This window comes from Protopterus annectens, chromosome 3.part1 (genome assembly GCF_019279795.1).
Source record: "Protopterus annectens isolate FY-2018-M chromosome 3.part1, PAN1.0, whole genome shotgun sequence".
In the NCBI taxonomy this organism is placed as follows: domain Eukaryota; kingdom Metazoa; phylum Chordata; order Ceratodontiformes; family Protopteridae; genus Protopterus; species Protopterus annectens.
In genome coordinates this window covers 1,661,850,033-1,661,871,969 of record NC_056732.1, presented here as the reverse complement: position 1 = coordinate 1,661,871,969, position 21,937 = coordinate 1,661,850,033, and the positions used below count along the sequence as shown (strand labels likewise).

At 44.7% G+C, this 21,937-nt stretch overlaps 1 protein-coding gene across 1 annotated transcript in view; it reads left to right on the top strand.

Annotated features, from left to right (window-relative positions):
- LOC122798607 (ubiquitin carboxyl-terminal hydrolase 20-like) overlaps positions 1–21,937 on the top strand; it is a 1,084,102-nt gene that overhangs the window by 193,114 nt on the left and 869,051 nt on the right. The window contains exon 5 of the mRNA XM_044067685.1: positions 10,233–10,328. Within this exon, the coding sequence (XP_043923620.1) occupies positions 10,233–10,328 (96 nt within the window). The remainder of the gene's footprint in view (positions 1–10,232; positions 10,329–21,937) is intronic.

Sequence of the window (21,937 nt, the reverse complement as noted above, 5' to 3'; positions counted from 1 at the left end):
CCTGTTCCTCCCCTAAAGGGCCGCGTCCTGTCCCTACACCACAGGTCCCCACCAAGCGTCGAGACCCAGAGCCTCAGGTAACCCCATTGGGTGACCCCTGCTTGACGTCCCCAGAAAGAGACTGTGCAAGAGGAGGCATTTAGATTCCCCTCAGGAATCCTTAACATCAGACACCGACTTAGAGGAATCAGAAGGGTCACCATGGTCCTCCTCTGAGGATGTCTCATTTGCAGACATCCTGGAAATATTAAGGCAGAGGGGTGACTGGCAGTCCCTTACCCCTACTGAGGATGAGTCGGTGCTCCTGAAGGCCTTTGCGTCTCAACCTTCCACCTCCTGGGTTACTCCGCCCTTTGACAAATTAATGGACTTGGTCACTCGAAGGGCGTGGGAATCTCCTGATTCCATGGAACCGGTCCCTCGGATCCCCAACAAATTTATCACCTCCCCTCAAGACAGGTCTCTTCTTATGAAGGGAGTCCCGGCTCATGCCATGGTGGTGGCGGTGGCCACCAAGAAAGAGATGTCAGAAACCTCTTCTTCTGTTCATCCTCCTAATAAAGACTCTAGGACTATGGACAGATACGGGAAACGCATCTTTAGTTCTGCGACATTTGCAATGAGATCGCTCAACTATTTAACCCACTTTACCCGTCTTCAACGTGATCTCCTCAAAGAGCTTGGAGATACTCTGCAGGGCAAAACAGATCATGCTGCTTCTGAGAAAGTAACAGCACAGCTTAACACCCTTAAATCTGTTGTGAACTCGTCCATGCGGCTCATTTCTTATGCAGCCGATGGATCGAGCCGGGCAGTAGGTTCAGGGATAGCTCTGCTGAGACAATCCTGGATGCGCTTATGCTCCTTTGCGGAAGCCTTCAAGTCTTCCTTTGTTAATACCCCATTTGATGGCTCTTCCTTGTTTGGGCCTAAAGTCAAGGAGATACTCACTAGGTGCGAGCAGGAAGGAAAGACTCTATCTGCTGTAGGAGTCCATTTTTTCACCCCCACTAGACCATACCTCAAAGGGCAGAAAGGTGGAAACAATGTGGTTCCGAAAGTCCCAAGGAGCTTTCCAGAACACACATAGCGAACCCCCCTCCAGGGGCAGAGGAGGGGGGTATAATGGTAGATGCTGCCCAGGCGGCAGAGGGGGTCCACAGAACCAGGGTGACAGGGAGCAGTTCCTTGGCAAGCCCCATCAGCGCTCCTGAGAGGAGGCCCGGCCGTCCTGCTCTGGAGGCAGTCGGGGGTCACTTAGCTTTATACCCAGATGCCTGGCTAGGAATTACATCAGATTCTTGGGTAAAAAGCATAATTACCAGAGGTTACATCATTCCCTTTTCAGAATCCCCTTCCATTTGTACAAGAATCCCAGACGTTCCACCCAGTTTGCGGAATCTAGCAACCATAGAAATTCAAAGGCTGCTAGAAAAAAGAGTCATCCAGCCAGTCCCGGCGGACAAGGTAGGATCCGGAACTTACTCCAGGTTCTTTTTAGTTCCAAAGAAAACAGGGGACTGGAGGCCCATCTTAGACCTCAGCAAACTAAACACCATTGTCAAAAAGGAAAAGTTCTGGATGGTCACGCTTCAGTCGATACTTTCGTTTCTCAAAACGGGTGATTGGATGTGCTCTATAGATCTCAAGGATGCGTACTACCACATCAAAATGACCAGGCCATCCTGAGATCACTTGCGTTTCTGGCTGGGGGCCAGTCACTACCAATTCCGAGCTCTGCCATTTGGTCTCACCACAGCTCCCAGAGTGTTCACCAAATATATGGCAGTGGTCATGGCTCACCTGAGACGTTTAGAATTCCAGGTTTCTCCATATCTGGATGACTGGCTACTCACCGCCACCACCAGGCATCAACTAATTTGCACCAGAGATTACACTATCAACCTGTGTTCCAGGTTGGGCATAACCTTAAATTTCGAAAAATCTGCTTTATTGCCGTTGCAGCATATTTCCTTTATAGGAGCAGATCTAGACACCACCACCTCCCTGGTCAGATTGCCTCAAGAAAGAGTGATATCTTTGCGAAGTCAAGTGTCCCAATTGTTAACTGAAAGGAGAGTTCTGGCATTCCAGGTTCTGAAGCTGTTAGGCACCATGGCAGCTACACTCACAGTGGTTCCTCTGGGACGAATGCACATGAGGATACTCCAATGGTTACTATTCACACAGTGGTCTTATCAACAGCTTCCAATGTCACACAAGATTCTTCTGACAAATGCTTGCAAAAAGGACCTTCTTTGGTGGTTGAACAGCCACCAAGTTACTGTACGTCGCCCATTTGTACTTCCCCCTCCCACAGCCACAGTGACCACGGATGCTTCCCTGATAGGGTGGGGGGGGCTGTTTTAGGGAAGAACTGTCCAAGGCACTTGGTCAGACATGGAATCTCATTTGCACATCAGTGTCCTAGAGTTGAGAGCGGTGTTTCTAGCGTTGCAACACTTCACGACTTCCTACCTTGAGAGACAATTGCAATACAGACAGACAACATGTCGGTAGTCTGGTACATCAACAAACAAGGAGGAACCAAGTCTTACCCCTTATGCCGAGAGGCCCTGAGAGTTTGGCAGTGGGCTCTATCCACTGGGCGCTGATAGCAACGCACATACCCAGGTCATCCTACGTGATAGCAGACAAACTGAGCAGAGCCATTCTGTTGCCTCACGAGTGGTCCCTCAAAGAACGAGTGGTGGAAAGGATATTCCGCAGATGTGGCCAGCCTTGCTGCAACCTTTTTGCATCCCCGATGAATGCCAAATGCAGAAACTACTTTGCCCTGTACCCCCCACCAGGGGACAGCCCAAGGGACTCACTTGTACACGATTGGCCCTCGGGTCTCCTTTATGCCTTCCCTCCAATCCCTCTGATCCCCAGATTCTTACAGAAAGCCAAAAGCCTGGGAAGGACTGTTATTCTAATAGCACCATTTTGGCCTCGACAGATATGGTTCCCCTTCCTACAGCAGTACCAGGTGGAAGAACCTTAGGTTCTGGACCCAGTGCCAGACCTTCTGACTCATTCGTCGGGAATTCTTCATCCCTTTCTTGTCTCCCTCAAACTGACAGCTTGGCTGCTCCACTTCCCAACCTAGCCAGGTCACATGATTTGTCTCCAGCGGTTCAACATATTTTAGTTTCCTCTCACAAAGTCTCCACCAGGAAACTTTATAATAGCAAATGGAGGCGATTTGTTCATTGAGCTTCTCAGCATGGTATTGATTCCTATGTCGCCCCTATTCATAGTATTCTGGAATTCTTGACTTCACTCTTTCACGATGGTGTGGCAGTTTCTACGGTAAGGGTTCAATTGGCTGCCATATCTAACTTCCATGTGGGATGCAGTGGTTCAAACATTATGTCCCACAGATTATGTAAAGCCTTTTTGAAAGGAACTCATCACCTTAGGCCACCTATCAGACATCCTGTTACTCCCTGGAATTTGAATTTGGTGCTATTTCAACTCATTCTTCCACCCTTTGAGCCTGCATCATCTTGTCCTTTGAAGTTCCTTTCTTGGAAGACAATTTTTCTGGTGGCTATTACTTCGGCGCATAGAGTTTCTGAACTACAAGCACTTTCTATCAGGCCTCCATATCTAGTCTTTTACCTCGACAGAGTGTCTTTAAGAACAAATCCAACCTTTCTTCCTAAGGTCTGCTTCGAGGCAAATTTGAACCAGTCTATTGACCTTCCGACTTTTTTCCAGACATCATGCTAATAGAATGGAGTACATGTTACATAAGCTTGATGTTCACAGACAATTGAGGTTTTACTTGGACAGAACAAAAGAATTTAGGAAATCTGATCAACTATTCATTTCCTATGCAGACAATAAGGAAGGTTTGTCGGTATCCAAAGTTACATTGTCCAAATGAATTTCTGACTGTATAAAATTTGTATATTCTTCAACTAAACAACCTTTTTCTATGTCTTTAGCCCACGCAGCCTGTCTACCTTTGGACGCCATTCGTACAGCTGCTACTTGATCCAAACCTCATACGTTTATCACTCAGTACAAAGTGGACAGGGCCTCCAGGGACAGGGTTTCCTTTGGTTCAACCGTTCTCAGGAATATACTCCCGTGAGCCACCCAGGATTAGGGTGCTTGGGACGCTACCCATGTGTAAAGAACAAACGGCGAGATTGCACAACTTCACATAAAGAAGTTATGTTCTTACCATAACGTTCCATGTGAGTTGTTCATCTCGCCTTTGTTCTTACACTCCCTCCCACCTTCCCTCTCCAGGTTATAGAAGAACAGGTATGACTGGTGGTCTGGTTGGTCTTCCTAGTGTCCTTCTTTCCAGCCAGATTATTGTTTAGCTATTGTAAATAGTTATGTACTATGTACATTGTTTGTAATTGGTTGCTTAGTGTGTTTTTTTCTTGCTGGTTCAGCAAATTAGATCTGGGGTTGGTAGGAGAGCATCATGGGATAGGAACTGTGCCTTGAGCTACTCAAAGATCTTGAGCTTGGAAAGTGGCCAACTCGGAGCCGATGGATCGGCTCCGAACCCACGTGTAAAGAATAAAGGCGAGATGAACAACTCTCATGGAACATTATGGTAAGAGCATAACTTCTTTTTATGCATTACTTATAGGTTCAGATTCATAGATGAGTGTTAAGTTACTGACCCCAGGATCCTTTCTAAGTCTTGCTCTGCTTCCCAAGGTAAGAATTAAACTGTGTACCTTGTGTTTGTAAGGTAAACACCTTAACCATTTTGCCAGACCACAACCCGAAAAATAAAATTAGCAGTTTCATAGGTAAGAACCTGGCAGTTGCCATAGTGGGCCATTTTAAACCTATAATTTCCCTTAAAGGTGAGGATCACACCTTGTTACTTGTGTCTTCAGTTAAGTACCTTAACCATTATGCCAAACCCCAATCCTTTATATTGGGATTTTCCACCACAGGTCACACACCTGACATGCCTCACATTGCAGAACAGTTGGCACACCTGAAAATGGGTGTGGCCACAAATTTCCTACCATTTCTTTCTGCAGCTTGTGATGGTTATCACAATGGCATCTGAGGGAGGCAATACCGGTGAATCCAGAGTACAAAGATAGTATGCTGAGGTGACCAAAATATTGATCCACCTGCTACATGAAACCTGCAGGGCAAGGCTTCTGGATACGGGATGTCAAGGTCCTCGATATAATGCCAGGGTCTTGAAACAGTTTGATCCAAGACCTGTTATGTGAAACAGGAATTTTCCATGATGGTGAACAATGTCGTCACTGTTAACAGTGACTTAGAGTCATAAGCCTGTCCTCCTGGGGGATGGGAGGCTAAGATGAGGGTGCAGCTAGCACCTTTGCATTTTATCTAATCCCTGGGCTGTTTCATGCAAACTGCCACTGTCTGCCATGCAAATGTCTAACGAAGTTCCATTTCTTTCTCATCAGCCCTCAAAACAATTACAGAGTGCATGCAGCTGCACAGGAAGAGACTGGAGTGCCTCAGAAAGTGCGAAGTGAGTATACCTGTTACATACTTTAGAGGTGTGTAAGTTAATAATCTGGTCAGTTCTTATAGCTGTAGACAGGGTAGGTATGGGTTTTACACAGGGTTGCTACCTTTATCAAGTGTGCAGTGTGGCAATTTATTGCTTAAAATGTGTAATTTTACACTATTATCCATAAGTACAAGCAGTGACAAGGATTGTGGTTAAATATATACCCTTCGAACAGGATCAGTGTTATAGAATGTCAGTTGCTTTTATGTAGCCTATACTGTTAATATGTTTCAGGTGCAAAGGCAACGGTTTAATGCCAATGCTACATAAATGTTAGAAGCTTTTGTTGTCTTAATAGTTCTGGACATTTGCTATTTTGTGTGTTATTTTGCAGAGTGCATCTGTCCTTAATGGGAGTGTTCTGCATAAAGGGGAGCAGGTGTTAATTCATACAGTGTTGGCAGTTAGGTTGTGCACTCAGCACTAGGGATTGTTGATGCTTTATATGTTGTTGGGATTATGCTGCTGTGGGCTTATACATGTAGCTTTACATGTTAAAGTGCTGCTGTTTGCTAGTGGGTTCAAGCCTCCCTTTAGCAGAATATTTTTACGTCTTTGGTGGTTGGCATTTGTGTTTGTTGTGCTTCACAGTGCAACAGGATAGTACATTTCCTGGAAAATTATGTGGCAGCTGCACTCTCCATGTCACTGGTACAGACTTCCAACATCTGTTTTAGTAATCTGCCTGGGCTGATGACACTGTGCATATAGCTCAGCAGTTTCAGCTTTTCACTCATGCATTGCATATGCTGATGACTACACTTTTTCTTCCCAGCCCCTGATCACGTGTTGTGGCATTGCACACAATTTTCATTGGGTGTTTAATGATTTTTCTGACCTTGGCATGAGCTGCATGCATTATTTCATTCTTCAAAGATGTATATTCCAGAGATTTCCCTGTCTCTGGAACAAGCTCCCCATCCATGTGAAGCAGAGTTACTGTCTAACCCAATTAAAGGGTAACTTGGACAATTGGATGGGGGACCGGAAATTCATCCCTAGCTTTAGCACCTATGTCTCTAATGGACACAGACAACCTGTAAATGGTTCATCTTCCAAGCCCCTGCTTGTAAATGTTTCATCTCCCAAGCCTCTGTTTACACTTATCAAGGGAACCAGAACTTGTCAGAGATTTGAGATGCATGGCTAGCCTTAAAAAAGGCCATTGTGGTCATTAGCCTAGTAAAAACCTATGAACTTGTGTGGCACTCACCATTAATATGTGTCTCACTGGAGGCTGTACTTAAATTGCAGATGTAACTCATCTTGTAAAGACATTGCCTTTCAGTTTGCATATGATGATGGCTGGGGGTTCAAGTCCCGTATGAGTTATATATTGCAACATCATTGTTACTGTGGAGTGGGTGTTTCTTGACTATTGCATTATAGTACAAGTAATGTAGTCTGAGTAAGGTTATGTTTTGGTGGCGCTGTTTTCTTTGTATTGTACTTCTCTCGTGACCCTCTTTTTCACTGTCTTTTCGGTTATTTTTATTTACTCGTGCTTCTGTTTTTATTTCTCATCATGTATGTTACATTTATATGCAGCAGCATCCAGAATAGCACCCTTCCACCATCAAGACAGATGGCAAGTACACCACTGCCACTAAAACCATTGTCATTGGTGTTCCTAGCTGCCATTGTCACTTCCACACCATTGACAGCACCTTCAGCTGCCACTGTCACTAGCCCTGCTAAGGAAGATGCTGTTATACAACCTGCATGTGACAGAGAAAGTGGAGGTGACACCTATGTCACCTGGAAGCAGTTGAAGGAAATATTGGAGGGCTTGTATACAGGCAACTGAATGTCCGCATCAGCTGCGTAGAGATCCAACTGTAGTGACTCATTGAGTTGCATCTCTGGCCTGCACTAGCTCAGCCATCGAAGCCAGGGTCCAGTGGTGAGGAAGCCCAGGGTGATGACTAAGCTCCCACCAGATTGCAGTCATCAGGGACTGCATCTACATATCCCATCCTGTCCCTATCCTGGTGTTCCTTTCCTTTTTGTGTCTTTTCGTGTCCCTGTTTGTTGTCCAGTACTCCCTGTCACCATTGTCCTTCCTCTGTTTCCATTATCTCCTTCTTCATTGCTCCCCATCCTTCATTGTGTCAGCACCTCCCTTGTCAGTCACTCCTGTCTTCTGTGCTTGCTTGTTTGCCCTGCAGCGTACCCTAACTCTGTTAAGTTACTCTCACTTAATCTACTACCTTCCTCAACTTACCTTCTCTTCATATATATAAAAACGGGCACTCAATTACACAAAAATTCCCTTCTTTTCTCACCTCCATTCTACTCATTCCTTAATGGTTTACTTTATTCTCTGCACTCTGCTTGCTTCTCCCTTTTCATCACTTTTTTTATAGTCCCATTTCCCTGCTTTATTTTGGTCAGAAAAATAGATTAGCATCCATCTATCTTGCCCCTTGAAGACTTCCACATACCTTCTTCTTGCCACTGTATTGTGCATGGGATCATGCAGAGTGCCATTGAAATGAGGGTACTATGAGCAAGCATTGCTACTGCTTTTAGTTCCCTATGGCTGTGACATGGTACTCCATGCTGTTCCTGCAGTCCGTGCAGTCACAAGTGGGATTTTGAAAGGGCTGTAGTCCTCAAGCAGTAGCCCCTCCTCTGTATTCATCCTTAATGAGCATCAGAGTAACCATTTGAAATGTTGGACTCACAAGAACGAGTACATATACAAAGTCATTTCTCGGAATATTCCCTTTCCTCCAAGGTATGGTGATCTTGGAGTATATGTTTGGGTGGTGATGGGATGCGGGGGGAGGGGGGGGCAGTTTTCGAGATTTGCTCTTTGCCTGTCTTTTTTTTTTTGGCTTTTTGCCACTTGGCATTTTGAGTGCCAACATTTCAATAGGGACTCGAGCACTGGGCCATATGGAGTAAACAAAGAAATGGAAGTGGGTTGGCTGCGACTTTGACTGAAATCTTTCTGAATCCCAGCCTTAGAACTTATTTATTTTTAAGAAGACTCCCCATGTGATTTGAAGTCATCATAATCAATCTGTATTGTGCTACTTTTATTATTATATATATTTTTTTTATCTAGGAAATGTCTGATTTTAATTTTTTTTAGTTGCCATTATTTCTTGCTGAAGAATTTTTTTAATTATCAGTAAGTCTTATTTGTACTTTATACAGACTAAATGTCTTTAACCTTAAGAATAGGTGCATATAATATCTTTTATTTATTCATTCATTCTGCAATTACTCCCTCAGTTCAGTTTAGGGTCACGTTGAAGCTATCTTGGGGTCCCTAGGCACCAGTCAGGAACTAATCCAGAATGGGATAGCAAACCATCACAGGATACACACACAGACACAGACACACACACACACACACACACACACACACACACACACACACACACACACACACACACACACACACACACACTGCTATATCAACAGCACATCTTTGGGATGTGGAAGAAAACCAAAGCACCTAGTGAAATCTCACTTGGACACATGAAAGACATGAACACTGAGAGGCAATAATGCTAACTGCATTGCCACTGTGCCAAGTAATATTTTCTCTACATCAGTTTTGAGAATCCTCCCTTACTCTGTTTTTGTATAGGGGATTTGCAACACATATAGCAGCAATATGAATTTATAAGTGGATACTCCTAACTAAACAAAAAGGCATGAGTCAGCATACACTGCTGTACCATTATTATTAAAATGGCTTGAACTGATGGTATGATGAATATTTCTTCTGTGTCAGAAAACCCTATTCATAGGTTGGTACTAGGCTATCGGCCCTATAGCCTATACAAGCCTAGCCATAACAATTCACTGGCTATTTCTTCCCACAGTATTTACTTCCCTGGACCCCTGTCTAGCAGGGTGACTGACGTGATCCCCGGGGTGAATTTCCTATCTCCCATCAAATCATCAAGGCTCATTTTGAAGAGGGCCAAAAAGGCCTATCAAGGTATTAGCATGTCCTTTACTACAAAACAGACTTCAACTGTTTCTGCAGTAAACTATATAGATTGTGAAAACAATTAAATGACAGTATTGAACTGTGTACAATCATATATGATGGCAGACCTTTGTACTTCTGTGTTACTTGACCTCTGTACTCATTTTCCATTAACAGCAGTGGCATTTTTACACTATTTTGATGCAGTTTGTTAGTTTAGGAATGTGTGTCACAACAGGAGTGTTTTTTTTTCGTGTGATTAGCACTCAGCTGCCAGGAATCATATGTATGGCCAAAGACTTAAACCGTACCAGAATATCAGCTATCCTTCTATACAATGGTCAAAGATTTAAACCCTCCCAGAATATCAGCTGTCCTATACCATTCCCTTTAGAGTGTCTTGTTGTGGTTAATAATTGGGTTAAAGCAAAGTATAAACACTTTCATTTCGATAAATTTGCAGGGGTATTTGCCCTAAATGGGTAATGTTTGCTATATATGTGACTAGACTGAACCAATAAAAATAAAGCCTACTTTTTGTAATTACAGTGTCATCAAATTAACTTTGTATCTGTACCCGTGCCTCTTGAATTTCCATTACAGTTCCATACCTATTTTAATAATTACAATGGAATGCATGTTGGCATTAGTCGAATACGGGATATTTGGTTTAATAGTGTTTCTTGTTCAAACATTACAAATAAATAAATACATTTATTTTTCTCTTTTATTACAAAGGCAGAGTCCCTTGATGAGTTCTGCAAACCCACTACATTAGAAGGACAAAATGAAGTCTACTGTAATAAATGTTGTAAGAAGACTGCAACAGAGATGGTAAACCAAAAACTATTTTATTTAAACTCTGAAACTTTATTTTATTATAAACCAGAAATTTAGATGGGAAGAGTATACATGGGAAAAAAATCAAGTGTAAAAACAAGTAAAACGCGGTCTTAGATTGTTCTCAGGATGGCTTTTAAGCAGTCATTGTTGGCATTTCAGTACAGTTTACTTATATGGCTCTAGTGTAATTTCAGAGTTGAAAACTTAGTTCATTTATGTGTTTATTTTATGTTTATTTATGCATTGCTGACTGAGTTTGTAGCCCCACTAGGCCAGCAACCTATTTTTCAGAGAGATTCCCCCCAGGTGATATTCCTTTTGACAAATAGAACCTACTCTTTCATCTTGCTTTTTTGCATCTGGTGGGGATAAAGGTCTGCTGCTGACTTGATTATGAGAAATCCAAGGCAGAGAGGATGCCATGAGAGGTTCCGCAGTGTGTGTCTTCGGAAATTATTAGAACTGAGGAAATGATTGTAACAGAGTTAGAAGGAGGTAGTTTACCAAGACACTATTGACTGAATTTGATGGAGCAAAGTAAACCAGAAAATGGAGCAGAAGTAAGCTGGAGTGAACTAGCAGTTCACGTTATGGAAGCAGAAGAAAAAAGAAGTTATGTACTCACCATAACATTCCATCTGAGTAGTTATACTTCATTGTCTGCATCCTGTGGGTATTCAGATCCATATTGGATCCGAGCTGGCAACTTTTTTCCAAGCATCTGCTCCAAGCTCCTCCCCTTACCCATAATCCCTCACATCTCCTTCCTTCCCTCAGATCGAGTTTGCCGCTATCCAAACTATCAGCAACTCAGTAATATCACTAACCTAGAACAGGTTCGGGGGAAGGAGGGGAGATGGTTGCAGAAAATGAAGTATAACTACTCAGATGGAACGTTATGGTGAGTACATAACTTCTTTATCTGAAGTAGTTAACTTATTTATCTGCAACCTGAGAGACAGAATCCCCAGCTACCAAAACTCCTGGGAGGGCCCTCATGGAAGGATATTTCTGAGCACCGCAGAGCCAAAGGATGCTCTCCCTCTAGAGATCAAATCCAATTTATAATGAGAAATAATGTGTGTGACCTTGCCCAGGTCGCTGCTGCACAGATATCATCCAGTGAAACCCTAGACCAAAATGCAGCAGAAGTTGCCATAGATCTGGTATAATGAGCTTTAACAGGACCAGGCGGGGACAGACCTTTGTCCTTATAGACTTGCAGTATACATTGTGTAATCCATCTAGCTAAGGAGACCTTGGATATGGCTTTGCCCAAAAAGGGTCTAGAAAAGGACATGAATAACTGGTCAGACTTACGAAAGGGTTTAGTTCTATGTAAATAGAAACTAAGCTCTCTATGAACATCTAGCAAATGCAGCTTATATTCACCCTTGTTCTGAAAATTTGGAAAGAAAACAGGCAGGTTAATCGTCTGATTAATATTTGATTCAGAGGCAACTTTCGGTAAGAAGGAAGGGTTCTTGCAGAGCGAGACCCTGTCTTTATGAAAGATCAAGTAAGGGGGCATGGCAGACAAAGCTTGAATCTCAGAAACTTTCCTGGCCTAAGTAATGGCCACTAGGAAAGCTGTCTTCCAGGATAAGATTTTCAAATCTACTGATGCTGCAGGTTCAAGGGGGGGAGCAACTAATGCCTGCAGAACTAGGGTAAGGTCCCAAGGAGGGACTGAGTCCTTAACTGGAGGGCGTAAAAGAAAGGTGCCTTTCAGAAAAGCTTTACACAGTCTCAGAGGCCAGAGCATTCGTATTTTCGCCGACATGAAAATTAAAGATGGCCGCCAGTTGCACTTTTACTGTGTTGGAACTAGCCCCTTGTTGCAAAATATTGGCCAAAAACTCCAACACTGCAGGAACCGGGGCTGTAAAGGGATCTAGGTTCCTCTTAGAAGCCCAAATTAAGAAGTCTCTCCATTTGCTACGATAAATCTTCCTAGTGGAAGCTTTATGGGATGCCACCAGAATAGTCTTTAGTGAAGATGACAGACCGGGAGTCCTTGCAATCAGGGGAACTGGAGCAACCAAAGCCGTCAGCTTGATGCTGTCCAGGTCAGGCGGACAGATGTCCAAGGGATGAGCGATGAGATCTAGGCAAGGATCCAGAATCCGAGGAGGATTTAGAGCATGAGACCAGAGGAAGGGGAGCCACACCTGACGAAGCCAGAACAGGGCAATGAGGATCACTTTGCACCCCAGTCAGCAAGCTTTCTGAAGAAACTTTGGAATGAGAGGTAATGGGGGGTAAGTGTACAGTAACCCGGGAGGCCAAACATGGATGAGAGCGTCTCTGGGGGAGTCCCCTGGTGAGGGTATCAGAGCGAAGAACTCACTGCACTTTGTGTTGGAAGGAGATGCAAAGAGATTGCAGCAAGGCTGACCCCACGCAAGGAAGATCTCCTCCGCTATCAGTTGTTTCAGAGACCATGCGTATGGCATTAGAATAGCCCAACACAATCTGTCCGCAAAAATGTTGGTGCGTTCCGGGATGTGCGTTGCAGTCAGAAACCGACTGGTGGAGATTCCCCACTCCCACACTTTCATAGCCTCGCGACAGAGAGGGTAAGAGCTGGTTCCCCCCTGTTTGTTGATGTACCAGACAGCAGACATGTTGTCTGACTGAACTGCAATCGTCCCCGAGGGAAGAACAGCATGAAAGGCTTGCAACACTAAAAGCACTGCCCTCATCTCCAGAACATTGATATGCAATCTGAACTCGGTCTGAGACCACGTGCCTTGGACCGTCCTCCCCAAATAGTGCCCCCCCCACCCGAGCTGCGAGACATCCGTGGTCAATGTGGCTTGGGCTGTGGGTGCTATGAAGGGTCGCCCTGCCAAGATTTCCGGCGATTGGAGCCACCAGAGAAGAGACATCTTGCAGGCTCTGCTGATTCGAATTGGATAGTCCATGGGGAGGTCTAGCCAAGACCACTGTACTGCAAGGGTCCATTGAAGCACCCTCATGTGAAGGCACGCACAGGGAATGATTGAGATTGCTGCGGCCATGGAGCTTAGGGCTCTGAGAACATCACTCGCCATTGGCAGCCTGGGGCCAAGGATCACTGATACATGGGCTCGTAGGCTCTGGACCCTGTCTCGAGTTAGAAAGGCTTTCAGTTGTAGAGTGTCCAGCCGTGCCCCTATAAATTCCAAGGTCTGTACCGGGTTCATGAGGGACTTGGAGACATTGATGGTAATCCCTAGGTTGACTGCAAGATGGAGGAAGGAGTCTTTGGCCATGCAAAGACGACGCTTGGTGGCAGCAGCGAGGAGCCAGTTGTCTAGGTAAGTAAACTCCTAAATTCCCTGAAGCCTCAGGTGAGCCACTACGGCTGCCATAACCTTGGTGAACACCCTGGGGGCTGTGGTGAGACAGAAGGGTAGGGCTCTGAACTGGAAATGATTGGCTCCCAGCCGGAAGTGAAGGAATCTTCTGGAGATTCTGGAATTTTGATATGGTAGTAAGCGTCCTGGAGGTCTATTGAGCACATCCAGTTGCATTCTCGGAGGTAAGGTAGAATGCACTGCAGGGTGACCATCCGGAATTTCTGCTTGGCTACAGTCAGGTTCAGGGTTGACAGGTCCAATATGTGCCTGAGTTCCCCTGTTTTTCGTGGCACTTAAAAGAACCTGGAGTAAACGCCTAAACCGGACTGATCTGGGGGGACTGGTTTGATGGCTCGTCTGCGAAGCAGCTTTGAAATCTCTTGTGCTGCCGCCTCCCTTTGAGCGGGTGGAACATCCTGGAGGCACTTTAGCTGGACGGGAGGGGCAACGAACTGGATGGAGTAGCCTCTGGATATTATTTGATGCACCCAGCGGTCCCCTGTAATGGACTCCCAAGCCATTGGGTGCAATGATAATCCTCCCCCAACTGTCTCCAGAGTAGGACAGTCGGGCAACACCCCTGGGCTGCTGTGTGAGTCTGTCTGAAAAGGTCTCCCTAGACCCAGAGTTCCTCAGCCCCCCTCTGCCTCTGGGGCGGTGTCTATCTTGTCCCTCTCTGCCTATAGGGGACGAGTTGTCCTGAGAGTCCCGGGAAAACTGAGATTTTCGGAATCACATCATCTTTTGCCCTCTCTAATTCCTAGAAAAGGATCTTTGAGGGCTAGAGAAGCAGACTCCGATGGCAGACAGAGTCTTTCCGTCCTTCTCGCTCTGGACCAGTGTGTCACGTACTGTCTTCCCGAACAGGGAAGAACCATGGAAGGGAGCATTTGTAAATGACGCCTTGAAGGGGTCTGCGAATTGACACAGTCTGAGCCAAGCATGTCACCTCATAGCTACGCCGGTCCCAGCCGCCCTAGCCTTTCCTTCCGTGGCATGGGAAAGAAGACGCATGGACGTGTTCGATACGATTTGAGAGTCGACATTTTTGTGGAGAATAATCGCTTGTCATCTGGCGACTCTGGGGGCAACACAGCGAACTCTGTAACTAAGTCTCGCTGAAGTCGTATGACGTGTGCCAAATAATTCAGCGCTCGAATAGAAAACGTTGCTGAAGAAAAAACTTGCTTCCCAAACCGATCCACCACCCTAGACTCCTTGTTCTGAGAGTGGACCGAGGAACTTTCCTGTGCCGGTTCCCTCTTGGTGGCAGCTGCAACCACCATAGCATCCACCAGAGATCCCTTGTACCAGGCCTTTCTGTCTGAGGGAGGAGAGAGGATCCTGTCTGGGCATTTAGTATTGGCTCTACGGTGTCAGGCTCCTTCCATGCCCGCATGATCATAAGATCCACTAAGGGATCCGCAGGAGGGGACACCCAGGATGTAGATGGGCCCGTGCCAGAGGCCTCCAGGAATACTGACTCATCCATATAGGTTTTTGGGGCTGACCAACCTCCCCTCTGGTGGAGGATCTCCATGATGTCTCCAAAGGAGACATCTTCGGGAGGTGACCTGGGGGAATCCTCACCTTCATCTAAGTCAGTATCTTCTGTGAGGGACTCTGGGGAGTCCATGTGCCTCCATTTACATGAGTTCTTAAGGGGACCCTCTTTAGTGGGACTCTCTGAAGAGGGCTCGTGAGTCACGGGCGGTTCCACGATGGAATCCACCTGGGGGGGTCCTCTAGCACGGGCTGTCCCTGGGACAAGCTGAAGGGAGTCGTGTCCAAATCCACGGAAGCCTGGGCGGAGTCCAAGGAAATAGGCTGGGCCCTTGATCCTTGGGAGAGAACACTCTCCACCACGTCGAATGCCGATGGAGAGCACACCTCCTTAGCAACCAACAAGGAGGAAGCTCTCCCCTGCTCTGCCGTGAGGTTTAGGACCGAGGCCAAGGTAGCCAGGGTTCCGAAGGAACATTTCGGATCCGACAATGTCTGAGCCGAAGATACCTCCATTCCCTCGGATCTGACTCCCCGTTCTCAGCCCCGAGAGTTGCTCGGATCCGAACAAGTTTGATCCGAGGAACTCAAGGTAATCGCCGGCGTCGAGGTTGGAGGAACGGTCGGCGCCAAACCCCCAGCTCCGAGGATCCATAAACCCTGAAACCGCAGGTCGGATTGGGAAAGGAGAAATTGAATGGAAGAAGGGCATGGAGGTCCCCTTTGCAGCAGGAGAGGGGCCTGACAAGACTCCCATTTGTATTTGGGTCCGAATGAACCTCCTCATCATCCTGTCCATATCAAACTCCGACAGACTCCAAGTCAAGCTTGAGGAGGTGACCGACTCAGATCTGGCTGGTCAGTGTGATGACCTCAATGAAGGCCTTGGGTCCAAGCGCTCCATCGGCTACAAGGGAGAACCTCGGGGAGTGGAGCCGAGGAGAGGTAGTCCTAGTCACTTTGGAAGGCAGGCTAGGGAAGGGCTCCCGCTCTGGAGACCGCTTGCGGTGCCTATCCCCTCTCTTGTCCTTGTCTTTCTTATCTTTTCCTTTAGTCTCCACTTCAGTAGGCTTAGTGGGAGGTTGAGTCCCAGCCTGGGGTGGGGGTGGGGTTGATCAGCTACTGGAAGAGCCGAGGTTGAGGTCGCCGTATCCAAGGCAGAAACTGGTAGAAGGCCCTTAGCTACTAGCTTTGCCTTTCTTTCTTTTAGGGCCCTAGGGTTGAACCCCACACACACACTACATGGCAAAGAAAGATGGGGAACACCCAGACAAATAACACACAGTGTGTGACCATCAGCCGGTGAAAGCTTGTGGCCACACTCTGTGCGTTTTTTAAAAGTAGGTTTTGGCTGCTCAGCTATACTAAAAAACTCTCTCAGCCAAACCTTAAGCCAAAACTACCACGCACACACACACACTAATGTCGGGTAGGCCTACTATACTACCTTACTAACTTTAACTTTTTTTTTACACAAAAAAATAACGAACAGCGAAGGGAAGGAAAGGGTTAAACTAACCACACATACTCACTAAAAGTACAAGAAAAACTATTACTTGCTATACTTAACTTGGAGCTAAAGAGATCATGATGCTTATGCATGAAGCGGCAAATGAGATCTGGGGGAAGGTAGAAGATGTGAGGGATTATGGGTAAGGGGAGGAGCTTGGAGCAGATGCTTGGAAAAAGTTGCTGGCTTGGATCCGATATGGATCCAAATACCCACAGGTTGCAGATAAATGAAATTAACTACTTCAAATTGATAGTTTCAAAAGGCAAAGCAGTGGATTTTGGAGATAAAGGAGAATAAAACACTGGGGTATGTTTGGCTAGTAGAGTAACTAGTTGTAAAGGCACATATCAGCAACAGGATATGAAAAAAATCTTATGTTGATGCTGAAAGTTGGGAAGACAAGCAGCTGTGACAACAGAAATCTGTATGTAGCAACAAGACTGTAAGTGAGCAACTCAGAACTAAGAAGCCTGTAGGAGAAACTTACTGACATTTGTTTAAATCAATATGATGTTCTGGAAAATATTTTGGCCTTTAGGATTTCATCTAAAAGACAAAATAACATTAATACATTTACACTGAGGACTTCTGTGAAATGATTTTTGGAACATTTGGGTTATTAAAAAAAGTCTTGTGTGAAAGAAGACATGAAACTGCCATGAAGGGCTGTATTATTTTATAATTACGAACTGCAGCTTAAAAAGAAAATGCATACACAATTTAGAACTGCTGATGCTGACACTAACATTGTTGAACTTAAAATAAATAAAAAGTACCGAGCCTACAAGGCTTACAAGTTAAAATGCAAACTTTAATAAACCAAAAACACATAAAATAGAGTATGTGCTTTCACGGTGATCACACCGCTTCCTCTGTTTTATGTGTTTTTGGTTTATTAAAGTTGCATTTTAACTCGTAAGCCTTGTAGGCTTGGTACTTTTTATTTATTTTCTGTATATTTTTTATTGTACAGTTCCGAGTCCTTTTCCTGCTTATTTTGTTATCTTTATTGTTGAACTTAAGTCTTTTTTTTCTTATGTTTGTGATTAAGTACTTAATATAAAAAAGTATTTGATAAAAGAAATGTATGGACTCAGGGTAGAAAGTGTTAGTAACATTAAATGTGATAGAAGGAAAGATGGAGCATGTTCAAAATGTAATAAATGTGAATGGAAAGAGAGGACTGTGAGCTACAAGGGCCAGCCAAAGACCTTTTTTGGCGATAAGAGGCATTTAGTATAGGACTGTGACAAAAGAAGATATTGACAATGTGGAAAATGCAAACATACAGCTGAAAATTGTGAAACAAAGTGTAGTAAATTTAATGTCTGAGGGCATTTCTGGTTTGATTGTCCTGTTACAAGTGTGATGCTCACTACTACTACCATTATGTGATGGCCACCAATATATGTCATCTCCACACTGGGCAGGTAATCAAGGAGTCTGAATCCTCACCACTGACACTGGAGAGGGACATGCACTTGGAATACAAATGGATACGCTCAGTATTTCCAGAAACAGACCTGTCTGCATCAGGTACAGTTTCCATTAAGAGCACACCGGGAACACACTCAGCCTGAGGTCTGGATGTCTCTATCTCTGTCTCCCTCCAGGTCCCCAATAACACTCCCCACTGGTATAGCTGTAAGGTTAGGTCCTCAGCCGAGTATCTAAGTCAAGTCCTCCAGCACCCTGTCTGTAAACCCCGTGCTTTGTGTCCTTGCCCCAAGTAGCTGACACACACACGCACCTGGGAAAGGCTGCAAAGTTTTGCTAGTTATGCCCTCGTCTGCCCAGACTGTAAGGTAGTTATCACTGCCACCAGACATTCCCCAATCAGCTACTCCAAGGCCCTTAACAAAGGGTGTCCAATTATACTGTGTAATATTAATACTAATACAAATGATAGTAGTTCACCAAGATGGCTAGGCCTTCTGGAGTAGTCCACATATTGTTGCCAAATAAATATAAGTACTTTCAAAGGTTAAGTACTTTCTGCAAGGACCAGCCACAATAAAAGTTTAAATATATTTAATAATAAATGTAAAATAACATGAAAATACTAAATATATATTACAGTATAATTACAGTAAACCAGAGTTCAAGTCACAGAAAATATTGAAATTAACATTGGACAGATTCATACAAATAAAGAACAGTCTCTGAACTAAGCTTCACTATATTCCTGACTGAATCTAGAAGAATTTACTGTTCTCTAGTTAATTTACTTAGTACTGCAAGGCAAGATGCTTGTGTGTGGGTCTTTCTAGTCCGCCTTCTCAAACAGAATGCTCAGTACTCTGAGATTTCTCTTTTTTTAATACCTAAATGTAATTTCCAAGAGGGCTGGCAGAATGACCTCATCTGGTCACCTGACTGTGGGTTCTCACAATATTCCCCTTTGAAGCTGAGACAGGAATTTGTCACAGACAGCCACAGTACACATCCAGATATTTATGGCAGTGCCTGGGGCTTCCCCTGTTTTCACTGAGCTAATGAACAAAGGTTGTTTCCCAGACCCAGCATCTTTGGTCCTGTTCAGCACTGTGTGGTGTTGTTTTAATGGTTTAACAGCTTTTTGCATTTCCCTTATTTTTCTTAAAGTTAACCTTTGCTGTCCCAGTGTCCTCTATTAAAGGACAGCTACAGGAATCTGTATGTTTCCTTTACTTGATGGTTGTTTCCCCCCTTCCTAACAATCACATCACTTTAAAATGTCATTCAGTGTAAACAAACATTTTTCCCCTCTGTTTTTGATGTTATCTTCGATTGTTTCATGGTACAGCCTTTTAAAAAAAAATAAAAATTTACTCTAGCTCTTGCTGGAGCTTCTGACAATTCGCCCATCAGTCTGAGAGCAGTTTTCTGTTATTTACATTAGAATACGCCCATTCTTCTGTTTTTCACCCAGTTTACACCCACTTGCTAATTATGTATGCCGTTGTCATTATTTGCATTCAGTTGCGCCCTTCTTCATGCATAAAATCAGCCTTGGCCACAAGCAGGAACTTCTTGTTCATTCGTCTGTTGCTACACGTCCTTTTTTTCCTGAGATGGATCATTCTGTTGCTACGGAGTTTAAAACATTGCTAACATATAGCAAGAACTGTCTTTTTGTGGGGAGTTAGAAAAATAACACCAGTAGACATCAGAGTGCTTCTGGCTCATGCTGCTTTCTTTTAGTGGGTGAGTTTAATGAAAAAACATGATTATTGGGGGCTAATAAACTGAGTATAAATGCAGAATTGCAATATATATAAAAAAAAAAAAAAAAAAAAAACGGAAGACAAAAGTGACATTGTACAAGGGCCGTGCTAATTCTGTAACCGAAGTACTGTTAAAGTTCAAAGGGAAAGTCCATTAGCTGCATGTGCTTTATAATCTTTTTAGGGAAATAATATTCATTGATTCCTGCTGCACCAATGGCTCTTTTAGCTTTGATTAAGAAGCAAGAAGGACAAAAAACTGGCCCTTGTTTTCAATTATTAAGGAATTCCCAATATTATTCTAGCATGTCCAGAGTTCAGTTGTCAATCTCCTCTCCGGTCCAGCTGGTGAATCTGGGAATCTTGAGGCAATGTTACAACTGCCTCATATACACAGACAACCCTCTCCTCCTCCCAACAAATTCCAACACATGTGAGAGATGCAACCATATAGCCAAACTGGAGGCTAAGCTCTCTCAACTCAGTACTGGCATAACCAGTCAGGAGGAGAAGGAAACCACACTCACTACAATTCCAGTCTCACATAGACCTACCACGACAGCAAACCAAACACATAATCACACAAAAACATACTCAGAGGCTCTAAATAAAGATCTGCCTAAGCAGCAGAGACCTCCAAAGCAGACACCCAAGCAACCGCCACCCCAAAACAAAACACGTGCAACACATATCTCACAAAGCCAGTGTGCCGAACAGTCACAGCCCTTAAGACTAAACAACACACCTGATACACTTGTAATAGGTGACTGTATCGTCAGGCACACTGACGTCCCGCTCACCAGGCTGGACAAGGAGAGGGTCACGGTGAGCAGCCTGTTGGGCGCTAGGATCCGCCACATAACACAAGCACTCAGGTCACTCCAAGGCAAGTACAAATATGACTCAGTCATTGTCCATGCTGGTGTGAATGACCTGAGGCACCTCCCTGGACTACATGAAAAGAGACATAAAGGAGCTCTCTGAGCATGTAGCCCAGGCCGGTATGACCCTGACCTTGAGTAGCATCTTACCCTCACCAAGAATGATGCCACAATATGAAGACAAGATGATCAATTTCAACAATTGGCTTAAGTACTGGTGTCATTCAAAGGGGATCCAATGCCTGTCAGCTTGGGATGATATGCTCGACAAGCCACGATGCTTCGCTAGGGACGGCTTGCACCTGTCACCCCTGGGCTTTCGGATATTGGCAAAGGCTCTTGCTACCCCCATAGTGCCTTTTTTAGGCAAGGCTCAAAAGACAAACCCACCTCCATAGGTATCATAAGGGATAAGAAACTAAGAGTAATGCTACTCAACGCTAGAAGTCTAAACCTCAAGATGCACGCACTCCAAACTCTCCTTAACATGGAGAACATCGATATCTGTGCAGTAAGAGAAACCTGGTTCAGGGCTCCCGAGAGCACCCCAGCACTACCAGGTTATACCTCATACCATGCTTTTCGGCCCCAAAACTTGGACCGAACCACAAAAGGAGGGGGAGTATCGATATTCATCAAAGATACCCACACCTCCAGGTTGGTGGCAGAGCACGAAGCATCAGAGACTATCCATGTGCAACTAACAGTGGGTAAAACTGCCTTCCAGTTTATAGCCTGCTACAGACCACCCTCCCAAACCCAGGAACCCCACTTGGCCTTTCTGAAAACACTGGAAAATATGAAGGTCTCTCCAAACATCATTATATTGGGCGACTTCAACTACCCAAACATAGACTGGGAGCGTTACTCTAGCTCCAACACCCTAGCCCAAAGGTTCCTAGAATTTATAAACTCAAATGCTATGGAACAACTTGTTACCACTCCCACAATAGGGGAAAACATACTGGACCTGATCATCACCAACATGGGGACTCTATGCTCCAGACCAGAAGTGTATCCCTCACTGGTAAGATCAGACCATAAACTAATCTCACTGGATATTCACATCCCGACCCCACCCCCTGCCCAGAAAACCACAGTGAAAAACTTCTCTAAAGCAAATTTCACACTCCTCAAAACCGAGGTGGAATCC